This window comes from Chenopodium album, chromosome 14 (genome assembly GCF_948465745.1).
Source record: "Chenopodium album chromosome 14, dcCheAlbu1.1, whole genome shotgun sequence".
Classification (NCBI taxonomy): Eukaryota; Viridiplantae; Streptophyta; class Magnoliopsida; order Caryophyllales; family Amaranthaceae; genus Chenopodium; species Chenopodium album.
Genome location: NC_137847.1, coordinates 24,484,224 through 24,506,339, shown reverse-complemented (window position 1 = coordinate 24,506,339; position 22,116 = coordinate 24,484,224). Strand labels below are relative to the sequence as shown.

General features: G+C 37.2%; 3 protein-coding genes across 4 annotated transcripts; all 3 read left to right on the top strand.

The window, feature by feature from the left end:
* The first annotated feature begins 5,604 nt into the window (after positions 1–5,604).
* LOC145580171 (uncharacterized) lies at positions 5,605–10,987 on the top strand. The gene is made up of 2 exons (XM_081637558.1): positions 5,605–5,934; positions 8,117–10,987. Exon 2 carries the CDS (start codon positions 10,010–10,012, stop codon positions 10,820–10,822), a length of 813 nt encoding a protein of 270 aa, XP_081493684.1. The 5' UTR covers positions 5,605–5,934; positions 8,117–10,009; the 3' UTR covers positions 10,823–10,987.
* Positions 10,988–11,598: 611 nt separating this feature from the next.
* Positions 11,599–16,673, top strand: LOC145580172 (uncharacterized). Of its 2 annotated transcripts, XM_081637560.1 has the most exons (4): positions 11,599–15,640; positions 15,715–15,852; positions 15,919–16,026; positions 16,096–16,673. In XM_081637560.1, exons 3-4 carry the CDS (start codon positions 15,940–15,942, stop codon positions 16,513–16,515), a joined length of 507 nt encoding a protein of 168 aa, XP_081493686.1. In that variant the 5' UTR covers positions 11,599–15,640; positions 15,715–15,852; positions 15,919–15,939; the 3' UTR covers positions 16,516–16,673. The 2 variants fall into 2 exon arrangements, with proteins under 2 accessions (XP_081493686.1, XP_081493685.1); XM_081637559.1 differs by having other exon boundaries at positions 15,715–16,026.
* Positions 12,992–13,459, top strand: LOC145577927 (uncharacterized). Its single transcript, XM_081635345.1, has one exon. It carries the CDS (start codon positions 12,992–12,994, stop codon positions 13,457–13,459), a length of 468 nt encoding a protein of 155 aa, XP_081491471.1.
* Positions 16,674–22,116: the final 5,443 nt, after the last annotated feature.

Below are 22,116 nucleotides of genomic sequence, written 5' to 3'. Positions count from 1 at the left end.
GATCAAGCAATAACAATAAAAATAAATAATATCAAGCAACATAATAACAATCATCATCATAATAATAATATTCACAATCTCATTAAAGCATAATAATAGCAAGATCATGGGCATGATACTAACAAGATTAATAACAAACCCTAGCATGTCACTGAATATTAAAGATCAAAGCTTTATTCCTAACATGATACTAACATGATATTAAGAAAGAAATAGGAAGCATCATAACAATCATACGTGACATTAGAAATCTTAATTAACCCTAAACATGATACTAGGAAGCAATAAGACATCCTAACATGATACTAGGAAATAATTAAAGCATGATTTCTATAATAATAAAGCAATTAAACAATTAAATTACTTACTTGGATGCCTCGTATCTCTTTCATGTCTAGGGAAAAGGCAACTTTGAACTTGGCTAGGTGTGTCTAGAGCTAATGTATGTGGAATTTTGTGAGAGGGAAGTTTTAGAAAAAGAATAGAGAGAGAAGGAAAGTTTCTTGCTTTTTTAGAGAGAGAATAGAGAGAGATGATGGTTGTGAATGTCGATGATGATTGTAGATGATCTTAAAACAGGGAGATACGACCCCTATTTATAAGAAAAATAGCACGGGATCGAAGAAAATCATATTCGGAATAAAACTCCTCATGTCGCAATCGACAAGAGCCAGCGCCAAACGACGAATTTCATCGCTAGGCGACGAAGGCCAACGCCAGGCGACGAAGGTCAGCGCTTGGCGACGACGCTGTCGTCTTGCGCTGATCCAAAATTCAACGCGCTTTTCCACGCGTAATTACCTTCAACACTGGTTGCAGGTAATTAAGTGTAGGGAATATTTCAAGCCATCCTACACTTGAGCCCCACTGTGATCATACACTTAAGCATGGTGGCGTCCAAAGGGAAGGAAGCTAGAGTAAAAGAGTCGCCAACAAGTTTTAGGAACTTGTAAACCGTTCACAGGGTGAAGGTTACACCCCTTAACGATCCATGAGATCGTCAACTCTAATAGGTCTGGAACCATGACTGGTGTTCGGGGATGAAGGTACGAATCCAATCTAAAAGAGAAAGAACTCGCCCTATAAAATAGGCCTCTACTTTATTCTACTCGTATTCATGTGCGCTTTCTGACTAACATGCAATAATTAGGTTAACCCTAAACCTGCTTATCTATGTTGGTTGAATTTAATGCACAAGCAAAACTATTATTGGTGATCACTTGAATTATAATCATATTAGCCTAAACAAGATTATTAATTATCTTATTAAGCGTGATTACAAATACAAATTCCCTTTAAACACGCATAAAAGGCATGATCAAGCAACAACAATAATAAACATCAAGCAACATAATAATCAATCATCATAATAATAATCATAATCATAATAACAATCATAATAATCATAATTTTCATAATCATGTTAAAGCATAATATTAATAGCAAGATCCTAGGCATGATACCAACAAGATTAATAACAAACCCTAGCATGTCATTAAGCAATAAAGATCAAAGCTTTATTCCTAACATGATATTGATATGATGTTAGAAAGCATGGAAGCACCCTAAACATGATACTAGAAAGCAATAATAACATCCTAAGCATGATGCTAGGAATTAATAAATAATAAACATGCTTTCTACAAGAATAGAGCGATAAGACTACATACTTTGATGCCTCGTATCTCTTTCTAATAACAAAATACACGTGTTAGTAACTTCAAGGAAAATATAAAATCAAACAATTAAATTAAATAATCGAAATAGAGATTTGGGACCAAACCCTCAGAAATATCAAACCTTTCACGTCTAGGGCGAAGGAAACTTCGAACTTGGCTAGATGTGTCTAGAACTAATGTATGAGGAATTTTGTTTGAGGGAAGGTTTAGAAAAAGAATAGAGAGAGAGAAAGCTTCTAGCTTTTAGAGAGAGAGAGATGATGATTGTTGTTTAAAAACGGAGGTTTAAGGACCTTATTTATAACGAAAATCAGCCGGAATATGATAAAAAAGAATCAGATTTCGAAAAGGAATAAAACACGACGCTGTCTCCACACAAGCTCCTGTCACCGCGCGACAGAGCCTGTCGCTGAGCGACAGGCGTGTCACCGCGTGACAGACCTGTCGCCAGGCGACAGCCTGTGGTGCGGCGATGCAGGCAGTTTTTCCACACGTTTTCATATTTTGATAAAATTAAGCGTACGAGGGGTAAAACTGTGATTTTATTTAAAACACTTTTTTTATTAAATAAAACTCATAAAACTCATTTATCAATGCTAATCACATTAGAATTCAAAAGAACCTTCTAGAAGATTCTAGAAGACTATAATCAATCCTAATTGCATTAGGAATCATAAATCATAATGGGCCCTCCTCTAGATCAGTGGGCCGCATATAAAGGTCAAACCGGGCCCAATTTAGTATTTTGACCATAACTTCCTCATTATTCATCGGAATTGGGCTTATAATATATCGTTGGAAAGCTCTTTTCGAGCCCAATCCAACTACACTATTATTGGACCCTTGCCATGGACCAAACTAAACTTGATTGGCTATTTTCATAAAACAGGTTTTCGAAAACAGAGAGAAAGAAGAGAAATAAAAAACTAACCGCAACACTAGACTTTATACACTTTCACTTCATGCGATTATGATTCGACGTGAAAAGTATTCATCACCGAGTTTGATTTTGGGGAGACACATTTGGGTGTCTACATTAAGCGTCCGAGCAGTTTCGAAATCAGATTTAATATATTTTATTCTAAATAAAACATCCCTTTTTTTTTTAATAATAGTTAACAGTTAATAGGCCCTCCTCTAAATCATCGGGCCACCTTTGAAAATCATTGGGCCTATTCTAATTTAATCCATAACTTCCTCATAAGTCATCGAAATTGGGCCTATAATATATCATTGGAAAGCTCTTTCCGAGCCCAATCCAACTACACTATTGGACCTTTATTATAGACCAATGGACTGGCTATTTTTCACAAAATAGGAGTAAGAAAAGAAAATATTTTTAGAAAACAAAAAGAGAAATATTTTAATAAAAACATCCTCATCATTAAAATTTCCACACCTTCACCTCGTTCGATAATCAAATGACGCGAATGGTATTCATCACTGGGTTTGGTTTTGGGGAAACACATTTGGGTGTCTACAGAAGCCCCCACTTTGACTGAGTTTGGAGAAACGCAAGTTTCGAAAACGAAAGTCAAAGTAACGATAGGGACGGAGAATGATTCAGAACGTTCTGCGATCCTAAATCATTCTTGTAACGCCGATACCTGCAAAATAGTGTTAGTTTTAACAGATAAAAGAGTTAAGAAACGCGTATCTTGCACCGTCGAGCACACGTCTCCGGAGTAACCGATTTGTTTGACGATCTCCTTCAAGCTAGGGGATACCGTCTGAAGACTGTTACGCTTGTAACCGCCTCCAATTTCCGCTGTGATAGTCTTCTACAAGCCAGAGAACACTATCGAAGATTGCTTCGCTTGAAACGACCTTCTACCGCCTTGTGACCATCTTCCGCAAGCTAGGGAACACGATCGAAGATAACTTCGCTTGAAATCACCTCCTGCTTCTGAAAACCTTCCACATCCTAGGGAAAGCCGCCGAAGATAACTTCTCTAGAAGTCATCTTCAGTTTTTGAAAACCTTCCACATCCTAGGGAACGTCGTCGAAGATAACTTCGCTTGAAGCCATCTTCAGTTTTGCGATAATATTCCGAAGAAAATTACCGAAGACCAACGCTTGTCGATCCTTTAAAGCTCGCTTGAACTTTGCTGCCGTGATATTTGCTGAATTTTTTGTGGTGCTAGTATGTCGGCGTTTTCTGCTGCTTGTGAACCATTGTGTCGGTGCCTTTGCTGTTTATGAACCATTATGTCGGTGCTTCTGCAATGAGCCAATGTTTAGGCACTTTAAGCTAAATGAGACGATCTTCCAGCATGTCGATCACTTAATGTATCGAGCCGATTATCATGTCAAATAGCTTATAGGGGCTAACTAGCGTACCAAGGAACTCGAAATTGCTGCATAAGGTCCACATAATCATTTATGAGGTCCATCTATTCTGTCGCCAAACCAGCGCAAGCTGGAAAGCATCGTCGCCGAATTTGCACTCCGTCGCTTGGCGACGAAGACCAACGCCTGACGACAAAATCGTCGTCTGGCGACGGAGTCGGGTTTTCGAAATAAAACCCCTTTCTTCCCCATTCGCCGTAAACGCTGCTGCTGCTATTCGTTTTCGCTCGGATTTTCAAATCACTCGTTCTTGCTCGTTTGCGCACCAAATTCACTCAAACTTGTTGCAAATCAAAGCTTGTTTCATCTATTTTCCGGATCCATATAAGTTTTTCCCTAACTAACCCAATTTTGGCTAAATTCGGAGATGTTTCTTGCGCGGGTATTCGAAAATTTCGAACCTATTTTTGCTTAATTTGCTTCGTTTATCGAATTTTATGCCTTGAAATTGCTGGATTATGTTTGTATATCATGTTTAGAGTGTTTTGAGACTTGTTTCACTCAATTTGGTGAAGAAACGAGCGACTTGCCATTGTGGATCCTCTTGAGCTCGTGAGAACAATGTGGCCTGTTCTTCGTGTTTTTGCTTGCCATTTTTACCAAAATTTGTCACAATATTTATCATAATATTGCAAGAAATTGTTTGATTGCTGAAATTTGCTATTTATGCTCGGATTGAAATTGTGCTCTGTTTTAGTACTACGTACTTTGTTTTTGTGAACATAGTATCATGCGGCTAGGCGAACCTTAGATACTATAGAACCTTAATTTTCTGGTATTTTGCATAACATAGCATGGCTAGACAACGAGGCTCGGGTTCTCGTTCTCGTTCCAGGGAGATTCGTCGGGAGGACGACCCCGTAGGCACCTCCTCTTCTCTAGGGGAGTTTCCAGAGTAGGATGAGAACACTCTGTATTTCGCGCCATTGTTCCACATCTCAGATTCTTAGCGGGAGGGTCTCTAGCCATGGTTCGGGCAACACAACCATCGACTCATTGTACGATACCTATTTCCGCGATGACGTCGGTCTGCGTCTTCTGTGGGAGTTATGTGGTTTGACTCCACTGCTGCGAGCCACCCGAGCTATGTACTCTTTCACTTTCCTTGGGGTGAGCTGACTGTTACCCCTGCCGACATCAGTCTCATTATGGGATTGGAGTTCACTTATGTCCCTCTCCCTTTCAATAGCGACATCACTGTCTTCTCTCCGGAGGTGCTGGAGCTGTTGGGTCCCATTACCATTCGGGCTCTGATAAGTGCATATTATACCATATTTTTAGTCCCTAATATTAGTCCTATAATCGTTTTCTATTAGTTTTTTTATGAAATTGTTCACTTTATGATTTTAGTTCTATATTATGTTAGTATTTTATTTTATAGCTATTTTTATAATATTTGATACTCAATATTATACTGTGTGTTTTTGGTAGGAAATTAAGTGGACTTGAGACAATTGCAAAATAAGTTATGGAATACGAGAAGCCCACAAGATCACGTGCCATCAAAATTCAAAGAAAACAAGATTAAAAAAAAGGGGGGATAAAAAGGAGGAATAGGTGCGTGATACAGGGGAACATAAGAAAACCTAACATTATCAAGTCTCATCCCCAAAATAAGAATTGCAATTCTCCTCCGAAATTCACGAGAAATCATGAAGAAGATGAAGTTCTATCCTATTCTACAATTCTATCCCTTCAAACCCAGAAAACCTAGGTTGTTTTCGGTTATAAAATCCTCAATTATCCCTCCTAGGAAAGACACAAGTATTACCACAAAAATACGGGAAGTTCGTGATGCTTAGTAGAGCACGAATTGGTCCAAGGTTGATCGATTGGGTGGTATTAGAAGGTGAAGGGACAAATTTGACGGTGGATTCGAGCAGCGGCTGTTTGATTCTTGGCTCAGTTCATAAGTTCTCCTTAATTTACTCCTCATCTTTTAATTTTGTGATTAATTTGGTTGCTTCTACTTGGTGAATTGGATGTAATTTGATATTTAATTTCTTGATTTATGTTTCGTCGTTTAAACGCTGAGTATAATCGTATTTCAATATTCAAGTTTGATATTTAATTGATTCACATGATTTCCTTGTTTTTATATGAACGTTTAATTTATTTATACTTGTAATTGAGTACACGATTGCTAGTATGAAGTAATTAGACTATGCTAAATTATTACTTGATGCGGCGTTAATTTATAATTTAGAGTGAATGACTCGATATTACTAGTTTGAGCGGCTCAATCGTAGTTTTGTTGAGTTTGTGGGTTGATCTAATAAATCAAGTTTGTTGGGGTAAAAAGTGTATTAGTAAGATTCTGATTTCTAGTGAGCTATACATGTCAAATCAACTGCTGCGGTAATTTGACTACCTAAATATTAAGTTGAATATTGAAGGAGACTATATGAAAGGAAGTTGGGAATTAAGTTATGTTGTTTTAATCTATGATCAAATTGGTTTCACAATGGTGGTTTGCTTGTTGTCTATTTTAAACAATAGATTAGTATATTGTTTGGCTTAGTTATTCGATCTATTTAACCCCCCCCCCCCCCCCCCCCCCATTCTCATGTATATAGTGTAAATAGTACTCTTTATGTAAATATAGTTTGTGTTTCGAGTTGATTTTGAGTTTATAGAGTTAATGTATCTCCTCGTAGGTTCGACCCTTACTTAGCCTTTTTACTATTTGTTAATTTTTTTGAGGTTTAAGTTAAGGTAAATTATTAATTAATTTTATACGGGAAACGACACGTATCAAATTTTGGCGCCGTTGCCGGGGAGATTATTTTTAATATTCTAAAATTCAAGGTTTAACTCGGTTATGCTTACTTGTTAATCTGTGTGAGTATTGTTGTTCTGGAGTACATAATTATTTTGAAGTCTTGTATTTAGATGATGCAAGTTTATTGGAATGTCTAATGTTAACTAATACTTCCTGTTAATCCTTCAATAAGTTGACTAATGTTGAGTGCTACCTCATTTATAAGACTACTTTTGCATATAAAAGCTCTCACGTTTTGCTTGATGTGGGAATTTGTTTGTAATTGGATAAATGTCCAGTTTCAAATTTGGATCCTAGTAGACAGAAGCATATAAACAAGATTTTAGCATATCTAATATTTCTGGTTCTCTTGGATTTTGTCAGTATGGTATCAGATGATATGAATGAGTTAGCTTATTGTTTACAAAATTATAAAGGGGCTGGTACAGGAATTTATAATTTCTTTTCAAAGTTAGCATAACTTATGGAAGTTAATATGACATGATAATGAGTTATACCGAATAACGCTTGTTTATTGACTGAGTTTTTGCAAGCTTAATCTATATTAACTCACATAATAGTGTACATGTAGATAAGTATATGTCGTGTTTTTCTTAACAATTTTTTTTGCATGATTTGTGTTTGTCCCCCTGGAAATTGAATTGATTTATCTAATTTCAGCTAATGATAAATAGGTAACACCCTTGCATTTTGGTAATTGGTATTTAAATGGTGCTAAGAATTATAATTTTGATGCTATCTGTCACTGATTTTCTGCTATTTATACTTTAATCTGACAAATATTTGAGTGGCATATACTGAACATTTTACTTTCTAATGCTTTATTGAAGGTCTAAAGGCAGAATTAAATTTAAAAGAGTTTGTGTCCATCTATATGCTGTTGTGGGCTACTATATCAATGATAATCTAAAGTTCTGATGTGCATCATTCACTACACAGTACGGCAGCATGACAATTAGCTAGTTTTACACGCTGAATTTTGACATATGGGTGCATGAGCATTGGAACGACTTATTCTAAATACAGGAGAACCATTTTGCCAATCTGTTGGATTACTGATCTGGTCATATCATTACTCGCCAGATGCTAAATTGCTGAATTGCTACTGAAAATTTAGTATAATCACTGCCAGTTACATGAATTTTAAAATTTCTTGTCTGAAGATCTGATTACTTCAGAACTGCCAAGCTATAAATCTTGCCTAGTTTAAGCTTTTAAGATCTAACCAGAAATTGATTTGTGAACTTTACATTTCTGCACTAATATCACAATCTCATTTCTCATTAATTTCTGTTTTCTTTATAGGTGCATGTACGCGTACGATAAAGAAGCAAGACTTCAGCGCATAAAAGCGTACATAGACTTCCTGAACGAGGCAGAACCAGAGAAGTTACTTCACATTTTTAGTGCAGAACCTGAACTTGAAGTAGAAGATCCACTACCAATCACATACACTTTCATGGCAGAACGTACGTTGAAGGAGCTAGGAGCTCCAAAGCTGGACGATGAGCCCCTGTGCATTGTTTTTCCTACTCTGGAAAAACCATTGAAGCTCAATTCAGGTTTTCTTAATTTTCTCCCTAAATTTTATGGGAACGCAGGTGAGGATCCACATAGACATCTTAAAGAATTTATTATTGTGTGTTCCACTATGAAACCGGAAGGAATTGAACAAGATCATATTCGAATGCATGCTTTTCCATTTTCCTTACATGATATAGCTAAAGATTGGTTGTATTCTCTTCCTTCTGGATCAATCACGACTTGGGAGGCTATCCAAAAAGCTTTTCTTGAAAAATTCTTTCCTGCAAGTCGTGTTGGATCCATTAGAAAAGAGATTTGGGGTATTAGGCAACATGGTAATGAGTCACTATATGAGTATTGGGAACGTTTTAAAAAGTTATGTGCTTCTTGTCCTCAACATCAAATTAGTGATAAACTCTTAATTCAATATTTCTATGAGGGATTGCTGCCTAGTGATAGGGGAATGATTAATGCTGCTAGTGGGGGTGCATTAGTTGACAAAACACCAACTCAAGCTAAGACTCTAATTTCTAATATGGCACAAAACACTTAACAACATAGTAGTAGAAGTGATGTTAGGAGAATTAATGATGTGGATTTAAGTGGTATTCAAAATCAATTACAAGAAAATGCACACAAATTGCTACTCTAACCACCTTAGTGTCTAAAATTGTTCCTGGTAATGAGTCTAGAGCTAGAGTATGTGGTGTCTGTTCTTATTTTACTCATGCTACTGATGAATGTCCTACTTTACAGAGTGAAGATGTTAATGCTTTAGGAGGTTTCTCTGGTCAACAAAATAGGAAGTATGATCCTTTCTCACAAACTTATAATGAAGGTTGGAAAGACCACCCTAATCTAAGATATGGAAATAGACCACAATTTCAACAGTTTAATCAATTTAAGCAACATGGTCAACAAAACCCACCATCTAAACGTGCTAGCTCGTCATTAGAAGATTTGGTGAAACAGTTAGCAAACCAAATAGGACAGGTTCATGATCATGGTGTTGATATCAAAAGAAAAATGATATTCAATTACATCACATTGATACTCAAATAGGTCAAATAAGCACTTCTCTTCGTAATCTGGAATCTCAACTCTCGAATAGACTTCCTTCCCAAACACTTGCCAATCCAAATGAACATGCGAAAGCTGTAACACTTAGGAGCGGTAAAGAGTTAACAGAACCTAAAATGAAGAATAGAGCAGTAGAGAAAGAAGTAGAAGTCAAACCTAAGGATGTAGTCAGTGAGAGTAAGGAAAAACATGATAAAGAGAGTGAGAAAGAACCTGTAGGGAAGGGTAATTCTGATGTGAATTTTGATGTTTCTCGTTTTAAAGATGTTCCCCCTTTCCCCTCTCGATTTGCTAAATCTAAGAAAGAAGCTATGGACAATGAAATTCTAGAAACTTTTAGGAAAGTTGAAGTTAATATTCCTCTTCTTGATGCTATTAAGCAGGTACCACGGTATGCAAAGTTTCTTAAGGAACTTTGTACTAATAAAAGACAATTTTGCCCTTCTGAAAAGGTAAGCATGGGGGAAAATATTTCAGCAGTAATTCAAAAGAAACTTGCCCCTAAATATAAGGATCCTGTCATGTTTTCTATTCCATGTAAAATTGGTAATTCTATTTTTGAAAGATGCATGCTAGACTTAGGAGCTTCAATCAATGTCATGCCTAAATGTTACCTTGAATGTGGGTCCTTTGTCTAAGAATAATGTTGTTATCCAACTAGCTGATAGATCTAATGCATTTCCAATGGGAGTTTTAGAAGATGTACTTGTTCAAGTGAATGAATTAGTTTTTCCTGCTGATTTTTATGTGCTTGATATGGGTGAGAGATCTGATAATGTTCCTTTATTGTTGGGTCGACCTTTTCTAAAGACTTCTAAAACTAAAATTGATGTTCATGAAGGTAATCTAACAATGGAATTTGATGGTGAAATGATTAAATTCAACATATTTGATGCCATGAAATACCCTAATGATATCATTAATGTTAGTTCTATATATTCTTTTGAAGCATGTGATTGGATGGCTCAGGATGTTTTTGATGAGTGGTGTGAAAATTTGTTTGAAAATGGTGTGTTTGGTGATGTTGAAGAAACAAAAATGGTTAATTCTTTTGTAGCGTCGTCTAATGTGATGGAATCTGATGTTTCTGATGGATGTGAAAGATCTTTGCCTTCTGTTGTGCCTAAATTGATTCCTTCTATTGTTAAGGCACCTGAATTAGAATTGAAACCCCTTCCCTCTAATCTGAAGTATGCTTATTTGGGTGATAATGAGACTCTACCAGTGATTATTTCTAGTTCTTTAAATGAATCTCAAGAGACTAGGTTATTGAATTTGCTTAAAAATCATAAGGAAGCCTTAGGATGGACTTTAGCTGACATAAAAGGCATTAGCCCCGCTATGTGCATGCATAAAATTTTTCTTGAAAAAGATGTTAAACAACTAGAGAGGCTCAACGTAGATTAAATCCTTCAATGATGGAAGTAGTTAAAAAGAAATTCTAAAGTGGTTAGATGCAGGAGTGATTTACCCCATTTCTGATTCCCAATGGGTAAGTCCAATTCATGTGGTACCTAAAAAGAGTGGAATAACTATTGTAGAGAACAATAAAGGAGAACTTGTCCCTACTAGAGTTTCTAATGGATGGAGAGTTTGTATTGACTATAGGAAGCTTAATCAAGCTACTAGAAAAGACCATTTTCCCCTTCCATTTATTGATCAAATGTTAGAAAAACTTGCTGGACAATCTTTTTTCTGTTTTCTTGATGGTTATTCTGGTTACACACAAGTACCCATCGCCCCTGAAGATCAAGATAAAACCACGTTTACTTGTTCTTTTGGTACTTTCGCTTTTAGAAGAATGCATTTTGGTTTATGCAATGCTCCTGGAACATTTCAAAGATGCATGATGAGTATATTTTCTGATTTGATTCAACAAGATATGGAAGTATTTATGGATGATTTTACTGTGTTTGGTGATTCGTTTGATAGATGTCTTCATGCTTTATCTCAAGTTTTGAAAAGATGTGTTGAAACTAACCTTGTTTTGAATTTTGAAAAATGTCATTTTATGGTTGAACAAGGTGTAGTTCCTGGTCATATTGTTAGTGCCAAAGGTTTAGAGGTTGATAAAGCTAAAATGGATGTCATTAGTTCTCTGCCATATCCTACATGTGTTCGTGAAGTTAGATCATTTTTAGGACATGCTGGCTTTTATAAACGCTTTATTTAAAATTTCTCTAAGATTGCTTCACCTTTATGTGCCTTGCTTGCTAAAGATGCTGTTTTTGACTTTAATGATGAATGCAAGAAAGCTTTTGATGATTTAAAGGACAAATTGACAAGTGCTCCTGTGATTAGACCCCCTGATTAATCTTTGCCTTTTGAAATTATGTGTGATGCTAGTAATAAGTCTGTAGGAGCTGTTTTAGGGAAAAAGAAGGATAAAGAGTCTTATGTGATCCATTATGCTTCTAAATCACTGGATTATGCCCAATGTAATAACACTGTAACTGAAAAAGAGATGTATGTTGTTGTTTTTGCTTTATAGAAGTTTAGGCCCTAGTTACTTGGCACTCGTGTGATTGTTTATTCTGATCATGCAGCTCTTAAATACTTGTTAAAGAAAAGTCACTCAACACCTAAGTTGCTTAGGTGGATGCTTCTATTACAGAAATTTAATGTGGAAATTAGAGATAGAAAGGGTGTTGAAAACCTAGTTGCTGACCATCTAAGTAGAATTGTACCCAGAGAGGATTGGCCTTTAATAACTGAATTTTTTCCTGATGAGCAGCTTGCATCTTTATATAGTGTTGACACTCCTTGGTATGCTGATATTGTTAATTATCTAGTGACTGGAACATTCCTACACTCACTAAAGCTCAAAAGAAATAGATTAAATCTAATTCTAAATATTATCTTTGGGATGATCCATATCTGTGGAAATTTTGTTCTGATCAAATGATAAGAAGGTGTGTAGATGAATCTGAATTTTTCTTAATTTTGAATTTCTGTCATTCTCTTGAAGTTGGTGGCCATTTTGGACCTCAACGAACCGCGTTTAAGGTACTGCAATGTGGTTTATATCGGCCCTCATTATTTAAAGATGCTTACATGTTTTGTAAATCTTGCGAGCAATGTCAGAAAACAGGTAATATTTCTAACAGAAACGAAATACCTCAACATGGAATCATAGTTTGTGAAATCTTTGATGTGTGGGGAATTGATTTTATGGGCCCCTTTCCTTCTTCTTTTGGTAATCTTTACATTGTGGTTGCTGTAGATTATGTTTCTAAATGGGTGGAAGCCATAGCCACAAAAACTAATGATGCCAAAACTATTGTAAAGTTTGTCAAGAGTCATATTTTTAATAGGTTTGGTCTGCCAAAAGCCATAATCAGTGATAGGGGAACCCATTTTTGTAACAAAACTTTTGGCACCCTTCTTGCAAAGTATCATGTGACACATAGAGTAGCAACTGCCTACCACCCCCAAACTAATGGACTAGCTGAAGTTTCCAATAGGGAAATCAAATCTATCTTAGAGAAAGTGGTGAATCCTAACAGGAAGGATTGGAGCCTTAGGCTAGAAGATGCTTTATAGGCTTATAGGACAACTTATAAAACACCTATAGGAATGTCACCATATCGCCTTGTGTTTGGTAAAGGATGTCATTTACCCGTAGAACTCGAACATAGGTCTTATTGGGCTGTGAAGCAGTGTAATATGGATTATGAGTTGGCTAGACAACAAAGGAAACTTAGTTTACAAGAGCTAGAGGAAATCAGATTAGAGGCTTATGAAAATAATCTGATTTATAAAGATAAGACTAAGGCTTTTCATGATAAGATAATTGTTAAATCGGACTTCACTGTAGGGCAGAAAGTTCTTTTATATAATGCTCGTCTCAAGTTGTTCCCTGTAAAACTTCGGTCTAGATGGCTAGGACCTTTTGTTATTACTAATATTTTTCTACATGGTGCAGTTGAAATTAAAAGCTTGGAAACTAGTAAGGAGTTTAAAGTAAATGGTCACAGTTTGAAACCATTTTATGAGTATGACTTTGCAGGGATGATTGAAGAAATTGACCTTCGATCGGACTGAGGAAGGAAATATGTCGAGCCAACGACTCTAAACGGAGGCGCTGCTTGGGAGGAAACCCAAGATTATTTTTCTACACTTTCTTTTTTTTTCTTTCTTTCGTTATTTTTAATGGTTCATGTTAGTTTTATGTGTTCTTTTTGTTATTTTTAATGGTTCATGTTAGTTTTACATGTTCTTTTTGTCTAACCCAAGTTGCTCTGGCAGATTGAACAAGCATAATACAAAGGGTTAGACATGACATTTCACTTCCTGATAAGACAAATGAACTGCTTGATGCTTCACCGTGCTTCAAAGTTTAAATTTTGCGAGTCTTCCAGAACATAACACAAACTTGAAGCTGATCCATAAACGTTAAAATAGCTCACATGACCAGCTAAGTTTCTCTTTCCTTTCTTAACTTTGTTTTCATTGAGGACATTGAAAAGTTTAAGTGCGGGGGGGGGGGGGGGGGGGTGGAGGGATTGAATATTTGAAATTGGTTTGGTTTTTGTGGAGAGAATGTTATTAAATGGATATTTGGCTGTAAATGCATTGATTAAAATAGCCCATTTTTGAGTGGATTGCTCCTAATTCAGAGAAGGTTCTGCCGAATTTTAGATTAAAAAGTTTGTTATTTTAGATTGCTAGTTTCGTGAATAAATGAAGGAACTTTGGGTTAATCAGTAAAAAACAAAAATAATAATTAAAAAAAAAAATTAGATTGCTAGTTTATTTATTGCATGCTGTGGATTACAGACATGAAAGATAGCTTAAACCCCTCTTTGGTATGATTGGTAAAAGTTTTTGTTTCTCACTAATAATTTTATCATGTCTCAAAGCCTACCTTTAACATCATCCAATATTGAGCCAATTTGAGCTTAAGTTTGTTTGCTTATCATATAAAACTCACAAATATGCCTCTGTCCAGAAAACAATTGAAACACGTTTTTGGATTAGTAGAGCATATTGTTAAATTGTGATGTAAAGTGGAATGGTGGTTGTCATTATTTGGTGGTTTTCTAATGAAAAGTTTCAGATTTGAAGGCTCTGCGTACCAATTTCTGGGTTTAAAAAGTGATTCATATATATATATATATATATATATATATATATACATAAGAAAAAAGTTCAAAACCCAGTTATGTATGTGTGATGTTTTTATCTCGAGCTTAAGTAGTTCGAGTAAGTAGATCCGCAGGGTTATCTTAAAACCTAGTGCCTTGGGCCAATTGGACCGGGAGTCACTGGTCGAACACTCGCTACAAGAACTATTTGACAGAGACAAAGCATTAAGAGTCCTGAAACAAACAAACAAACAAAAAAAAATAAAAATAAAAAAAGGGTATGTCAAAATTCAATGTTGGAGATGTGTGATATAAATGTACTACGTACTAATGTGCTCTACTAGTCTCCACCTGTACCACTACAAGCCCAAACATATCTCACACCCTTATTTTACCTTGGTCCTTTTACAATCTATAAAAGTCCTGATTATCCGAGACATCTAATCAAATATAGGTGAGAAACAGAAATGATACGATGTCGGACATTGAGGGTGTTAAAATCTTTATAAATGTCAAATATATGGTCCATGGATGCTGGAGAGTGCTTAAATTCTTATGTTAGTTATATTTGCTGATAAGTTCAAAGATTCCAAATGAAGAGAGTTTGTGGGTGTGTCTACTGCAAACCCTCACGAGACAATACTCGTCCTCTAGGGGGAACTTAGGGGTTTAAAGGGCTTGTTGCACATGCTAAGTGTAACCGTGATTCCTACGACAGTGAGTTAGGTTTATTGCTTTTACAGGTTAGTTTTATTTAGTTTGTTCGAGGGCGATCAAAGACTAAGTGTGGGGGAATTTGATAAGTGCATATTATACCATATTTTTAGTCCCTAATATTAGTCCTATAATCGTTTTCTATTAGTTATTTTATGAAATTGTTCACTTTATAATTTTAGTTCTATATTATGTTAGTATTTTATTTTATAGCTATTTTTATAATTTTAGTTCCTTGGAGACATTTGTTGTTCCAGCTCGCCCACCTCGGCATATATTTGATAAGGCGAGGTTGAGGACTTTGGCGAGTAAGGTGCCGGAGGGCATGTCTTGGCGGACGCACGCTCGTCCGGAGCTGTGTTATACTAAGGCCTTACTGCCGCTTTTACCTCCGCAACCTGTTTTTCCAGAGGGAGGAGAGGAGGTATCCTTTATTTTTGCGCATTTGTCTTTTGCGTAGCCCCTAAGTAGGTGCTGACTTCTTAGTTTATCTTGTAGGATGCGCTTGCGGAGTTTGTCGCTCCACATGTGTCCATCACCTATTAGGGGGTGTATGGCCCTGTTGAGGAGATGATTCCTCTAGCTCCTCCGGATCATCATTTTATCGAGTAGTCGATACCACGACATCAGACTTGGGTGAATCATTTATTTGCCTTTTTATTTGTATATATTGTTGATCGCTACTGACTTGTCCTTTGACAGTTCTCTCACGAGGTGGCGACGATGATGGCTAGGGGCTTGGACGCCTTTCGTCACCAGCTGGTGAGATTGAGGGATCGAGCTTTTTGTCGTCGAGACGACACTGCAGAGGTATCTCTCTTACCCTTATTTTATGATTTTATTTATTCGTTTTTCATCTGACATAACTTATTTTTGCAGGGGCAGCCTATTCCTCCTCAGACTCGGCGACCTGAGGCTAGGAGAGAGAGGTCCAGCTCGAGGCTTCGTCGTACCTCTTCCAGAGGTGAGGGTGGCAGATCGGAGGCGGCTCCTCCTGAGAGACCGGATGGTTCGGGCTCTTCTTCTGAGGGTGTACAGGCTAGGTCAGCAGGCCAGGGAAGCATGCCATCGTCTCTTTTAGGGGGTGATGGGACGTACGAGTTTGGCTCGTCGTCGCAGCAGCCGCCGCAACCTCAGCTATTGGCTATTGAGCATAATAGCGAGCCGGGGTGGGCTGGTCCTACGCTGTCGATCTCGACTGGTGGCGACCCTGGGACTGTTGAGGGGCACACTCCACGATCTACTTTGTTCTTTGATGCTTTGGGAGTACCTCCTCATTTGCATCCTCCGGCACCTTAGCTATACCTGTGCTTTTTTTTTACTGATAGGACTTTGCTAATTTGTATGACTTCTTTATTAGGAATATTGTATATATTAGACATATTGTGTATACTAGACATACTGTATATACAACATTATTATGCTCATTTTATCTTTGCATTTTATTTTTTATTTTATGTGCATGTGAGTATGTGCAAAAAAAATGTAATCAATTTTTGCGCAAAAAATTTCTGTCATTTTTATTATTAATGGAGGGTATCCGACTTTCTCCCCCAAAAGAAAAATAAAAAATAAAATTGTGACTAACATAAGCCTAAAATTAAATAAGCTTAAATTAATCGAAAACATATTTGAAAAGAAAAAAAATCAAAACCTAAAGTCAATGCACGAAAATCAAGTCATAATCGAAAAAATCATATGGTTAGGTAGCGCGAATAAATTGATCGTCGAACCGCCTTTCTGTCGCACAGCGCTGGTGTTGTCACCAGGCGCTGATTTCGTCGCCAGGCGACGAACCTCGTCGCCAGGTGTTGTGCCTGTCGTCTGGCGACGGACTCTATTTCTCCGAATTCGTTCGGAAAACAAACTGCATCAGTTTTGTCAATAAATAGCCCCCAAATCCGTCGAATTCTGTATATTTCGAACATATTAAAAATAATAGTTATAGCTTTAATTCTCTTTAAGCAATCATGTCTAAGAGTTTTAGTGATTTTACTCGTGAGTGGTGCCGTTCTTTGACTGCTAAGGAGAGAAAAGAGCTTGATTTCTTTCATATGGGAGGTATCTATGGTATTAAGGGGGTAGATATAGATATAGATTTTACTCATACCGCCTTAGAGTATTGGGATTCAGACACACATTGCTTTAGACTAGGTTATGATGAAATTAGTCCTTTACCGGAAGAATTTGGTGCCATTCAAGGCTTTCCCTCCATGGATCTTGCGGTAATTCCTAATATAAGTGAGTATTATTATAAAGATTTTGAGCGCTTCTTTAGTCTAAAAGACAGAGATCTAACAAATATTGTAGATGGTAGCGTAGTTAATCTGAAAGAATTTGCACGCCACTATTTTGATAGACCTTATTCTGAGTCTTTTCATGCTTATAGAAGAATGACTTTTCTCTTTTGCATGCTTAGCCAATATCTCCTCACTAGTGGTAATAATCAAGAGGGTCAAGCAACATTAGTGTCTATGATGGAACAAATTGAATCAGGGAGGAATCCAATGCCATTAATTGTTGGAGAGACAATGCTTAGTTTGGATGAATTAAAGAAAAATCAAAAAGCACCTTTTCGGGACTCTCCAATTTTATTACAGGTAGAAAAATAATATTCTTAATTACGGAAATCAAAAATATATATTTTTGTATAGTAATACTAATTATTTGCATTGAATTTTGCAAATGTGGCTAATGGAGGGACTAGAATTAATTAGTCCTCCTGATAACATTGAAAAATAAATTCCCAACTGCTTTGTAAGGTGAAGGAAGCGCTTCTCTATAAAGATGGGTCGCCGTGAGTGGAGCAAAATATTCGCCTCTCGTGATTTTGCTATCAAATGGATCATCCCATGGTGGAAAATTGAGAAGATGGTTGGTGTCAACAAGTAACCCTTCTGCCGTCTTCCAAGCTTAACCAAGATGACTTTTTATTATCCCTGCAGGGTAAAAAGGCAGTACGGTCTTACTCAAACAATTCCCTCTAGAGATCTTCGTCGTCCTTATGAATTCCCTGTGTCACAAGAAGTAGAGAGGTTTGACACTTATTGGAGTGCTAGGCCTTTATGGGAAGTGGTTACCCAAAAGGTTCTTCCTTCTTTGCCCTAGGATGTGAAGAATTGGCTTCTTAATAAGCCTAAAAAGGACAAGAAGAAAGATCAAAGTAGAACCAATGTGAAGAATCGTCTAGGTGACAAGATAACTCCTGTTAAGGAACGCTTAGGTGAAAGGGTTGAGTTTAAAACACCTACGATGCCTAAGAAGAAGGACACTACTAAAGTCAAAGAGAAAAGAAAAGCTGACTCTACGAAAAAGAAAGTTTGGGTAGAGAAGAAACATGGTGTTCTAGCTAAAGGAGAAACTATTTACTCCAAGATTGAATGTAGATCCTCTAAAGGATGCTTATTAGCTAAAGTAATGGACGATGAAGAAGAAGCTGACAAGAATTGCAAGAGAGCCAAGAAAGAGAAGAAAGATTGAAGCATTGCTTAACTTCCAATTTATTAGACAAACTTAATTTTTAAGTCAATTTATTTTATTAAGCTTTTTTTTTTTTTAAATTCCCTCAAAAATGTAATTTTACTTTATTTTATTAATGCAATTTTCAGCTTTTTTTTAAAATTAAATAAACTTTTTCCTTTACACTCTTTATTACAGCAATGAAAACACTTAATTATTTTTCTGAAAATATTCGAGTACGAAAGTCGAAGATTTCCGAAATACACCGAAATTTGCCAAATTTAATGAAAGAAAATTGACGTCGAATTTTGATTCCGTCGCCAGACATTGGTCGCCGTTGTCTGGTGCTGTCCTCGTCGCCAGACGCTGCTGCTCGTCGCACGACGCCGGCTTTGTCGCCAGGCGACGACTTTTACTGGGTGCGCCCGTAAATATTTGCACTAATTTCTTCGAATTGTCTTGCTGGGATGCGAGGTTTATAAAAATTAAAGTGGCCGCACCCTATAAGGGTTGCCTACGTATCCTTTCCTAAGGAATCAGGCCAAACGTAGCTCTCTTGAGTGTCTTACTCAAGTAATCATGGGTAGTACTTCTTAATTTGGTCAAGATTTGTCATGTTTGAGAACTCATTGCCATCCATATCAGTTAGTTTTGCAGCCCCTCCTGATAGGATAGTTTTGACAATGTACGGTCCAGACCAATTGGGTCTAAACTTGCCTCTTGGGTCTAAAACATTTTTCCTTAATGCTTTCAGGACCAAGTCTCCTACTTTTATATTTCTTGTCTTGACTTTCTTGTTGAAGTGCCTAGCCATACGGGTTTGATAACACTGAGTATGATGTAGAGCCTCTAGTCTCTTTTCATCAAGTGGAATTAGCTCTTCATACCTCGCTCTAGTCCATTCTACTTCAGCGAGTTTACTTTCTAAGGCGATGCGTAGAAAAGGTATTTCCAATTCTACAGGTTGTACGACATCCATTCCATAGACTAAAGAAAATGATGTATTCCATGTTGATGACCGAATTGACGTACGATAACCCCACAGGGCAAAGTGGAGTTTGTTAGGCCAATCTTTGTAATTTTCGGTCATCTTCTCGATGATTATCTTTAAGTAATTATTAGCTGCCTCAACGGCACCATTTTCCCGAGGTCTATAGGGAAAAGAATGATGGTGTTTAATGCCATATTTTTGTAACAATTCTTCACATTCTGCTTGAAAGTGAGTTCCATTGTCACTTATCATTTCATGTGGGACTCCATATCTACAAATGATGTTTCTTTCGATAAAGTGTGATACATGTTTTGCAGTGAGTTTGGCATATGATTTTGCTTCAACCCATTTAGTGAAGTAATCGATTGCTACTAATATGTATTCATGGCCTCCTGTTCCTGGAGGAGTAATTTTTCCGATGAAGTCTATTCCCCATGTTGATTTCGGCCATGGTGATGTGTAGGTGTAGAGGAGAGACGGAGGAACATGTTGTAAGTTAGCATATATTTGGCATTTAGGGCATCTTTTGACATATTGATGACAGTCCCTATTCATGGTAGTCCAATAATATCCTTCACGCATTATCTTTTGCACTAGCATTTTGCCATTTACGTGTGTCACATACCCCTTCGTGGACTATTCTCATAGCCCTTTGGGCTTCCTTTTTGCCTACACATAGAAGAGCTCGACCTTTAGGTACCCTTTTGTGTAACTCATTGTTAATGAGAACATATTGGGAAGCCAAAAGTCTTAAGGCTCGTTTCGCCCTTTTTTCAGCATGGGGTGGATATTCTCCCTTTGTGACGTAGTTGAGGATGTCCGTATACCAAGGTTCTTCCTCTTCTTGCTCTTCCTCTTGGGTTATTTCATGATCCTCTATTGCTTGGATGTAAGCTGGTTTATGCCTCTTTTCTATCATTAAAGGCATTTGTTCGATTTCCGTAGGAATCCTAACCATTGAGGCTAGTCTTGCCAAGGCATCAGCAAATTGGTTTTCCTCTCTAGGTAGATATGTGTATTCTACCTTTTCTAGTTGGTTTGTGAGAGTTTCCAAGTAGGTTTGGTAAGGGGCTAAGCTTTCACTCCTTACTTTCCATCGCTTGGAGATTTGATTGATGATCAGTGAAGAATCCCCGAAAATTCGAAGTTTCTTTAATCCCAATGCCAAAGCTGTTCAAGGCCTACCACGCATGCTTTATATTCTACAGTGATATTGGTAACGTCGAAATTTAGCTTTATGGAGATTGAAACATGTTCCTTTTTTGGTGATACCAGTAGAACTCATACACCACATCCCTTTTGGTTTGAGGCTCCGTCAAAGTAGAGAGTACATGTATAATCTTCTGTGACGATCAAGTCTTCGTCTGGAAAATCATTCTCATGTACAGGCATGGAATCTTCTATTGGAAAATCCGCTAAGAAATTGGAAACCACGGATCCCTCAATGGCCTTTTGAGGCATGAACCTTACATCGAATTGGGCTAGGTTAACTATCCATCTTGATATCTGCCCATTTAGTGTAGATTTCTCGAAAAGATACTTAAGTGGATCCATTCGAGATACTACAAAGATTGTATGAACGAGCATGTAATGTCTTCATTTGGTTGTGGCCCACACTAATGCGAGGCACAATTTCTCAAGTGGTTTATAGCGCATTTCATACTCGAGCATCTTCTTACTTAGATAGTAGATGGCATTTTCCTTTCCTTCTACTTCTTGTGCGAGCAAAGCCCCCATTGTCTCCTTGGTGATTGTTAAGTACAACCTAAGGGGAATTCCTAAGAGTGCTGGTGCTAATACAGGAGGGTTAGCGAGATAGGCTTTGATCTTCTTAAAGGCTTTTTGACACTCATCGTCCCATATTACCGGCACATTCTTTTTGAGCTTTTTGAATATTGGTTCACATATTGTTGTCAACTTTGATATGAACCTACTTATGTATTGCAACCGGCCAATAAATCCCCGAATTTGCTTCTCGGTCTTAGGCGGTGGCATTGACATGATTGCTTTAATCTTGGTTGGGTCTATCTCTATTCCTCTAGAGCTAATGACATATCCCAAGAGCTTTCCTGAGGTGACTCCAAAAGCACACTTGGATGGGTTTAACCTCATGTTATATTTTCTTAATCTTTCAAAGAATTTTCTTAGGGCTACAAAATGCCCTGGTCGATCCTTTGATTTCACAATCATGTCATCTACATAAACCTCAAATTCCCCGTGCATCATATCATGGAGTAAAGCAGTCGGTGCTCGTTGATAAGTAGCATCCGCGTTTTTCAACCCGAATGGCATTACCATGTAGCAGTAAGTGCCCCAAGGTGTTATGAAAGTTGTCTTCTCCATGTCTTCTTCTGCCATGAGGATCTGATTGTACCCTGCGTATCCATCCATAAATGAGAGAAGCGCATGATTTGTTGTATTATCCACTAGAATATCGATGTGTGGTAAAG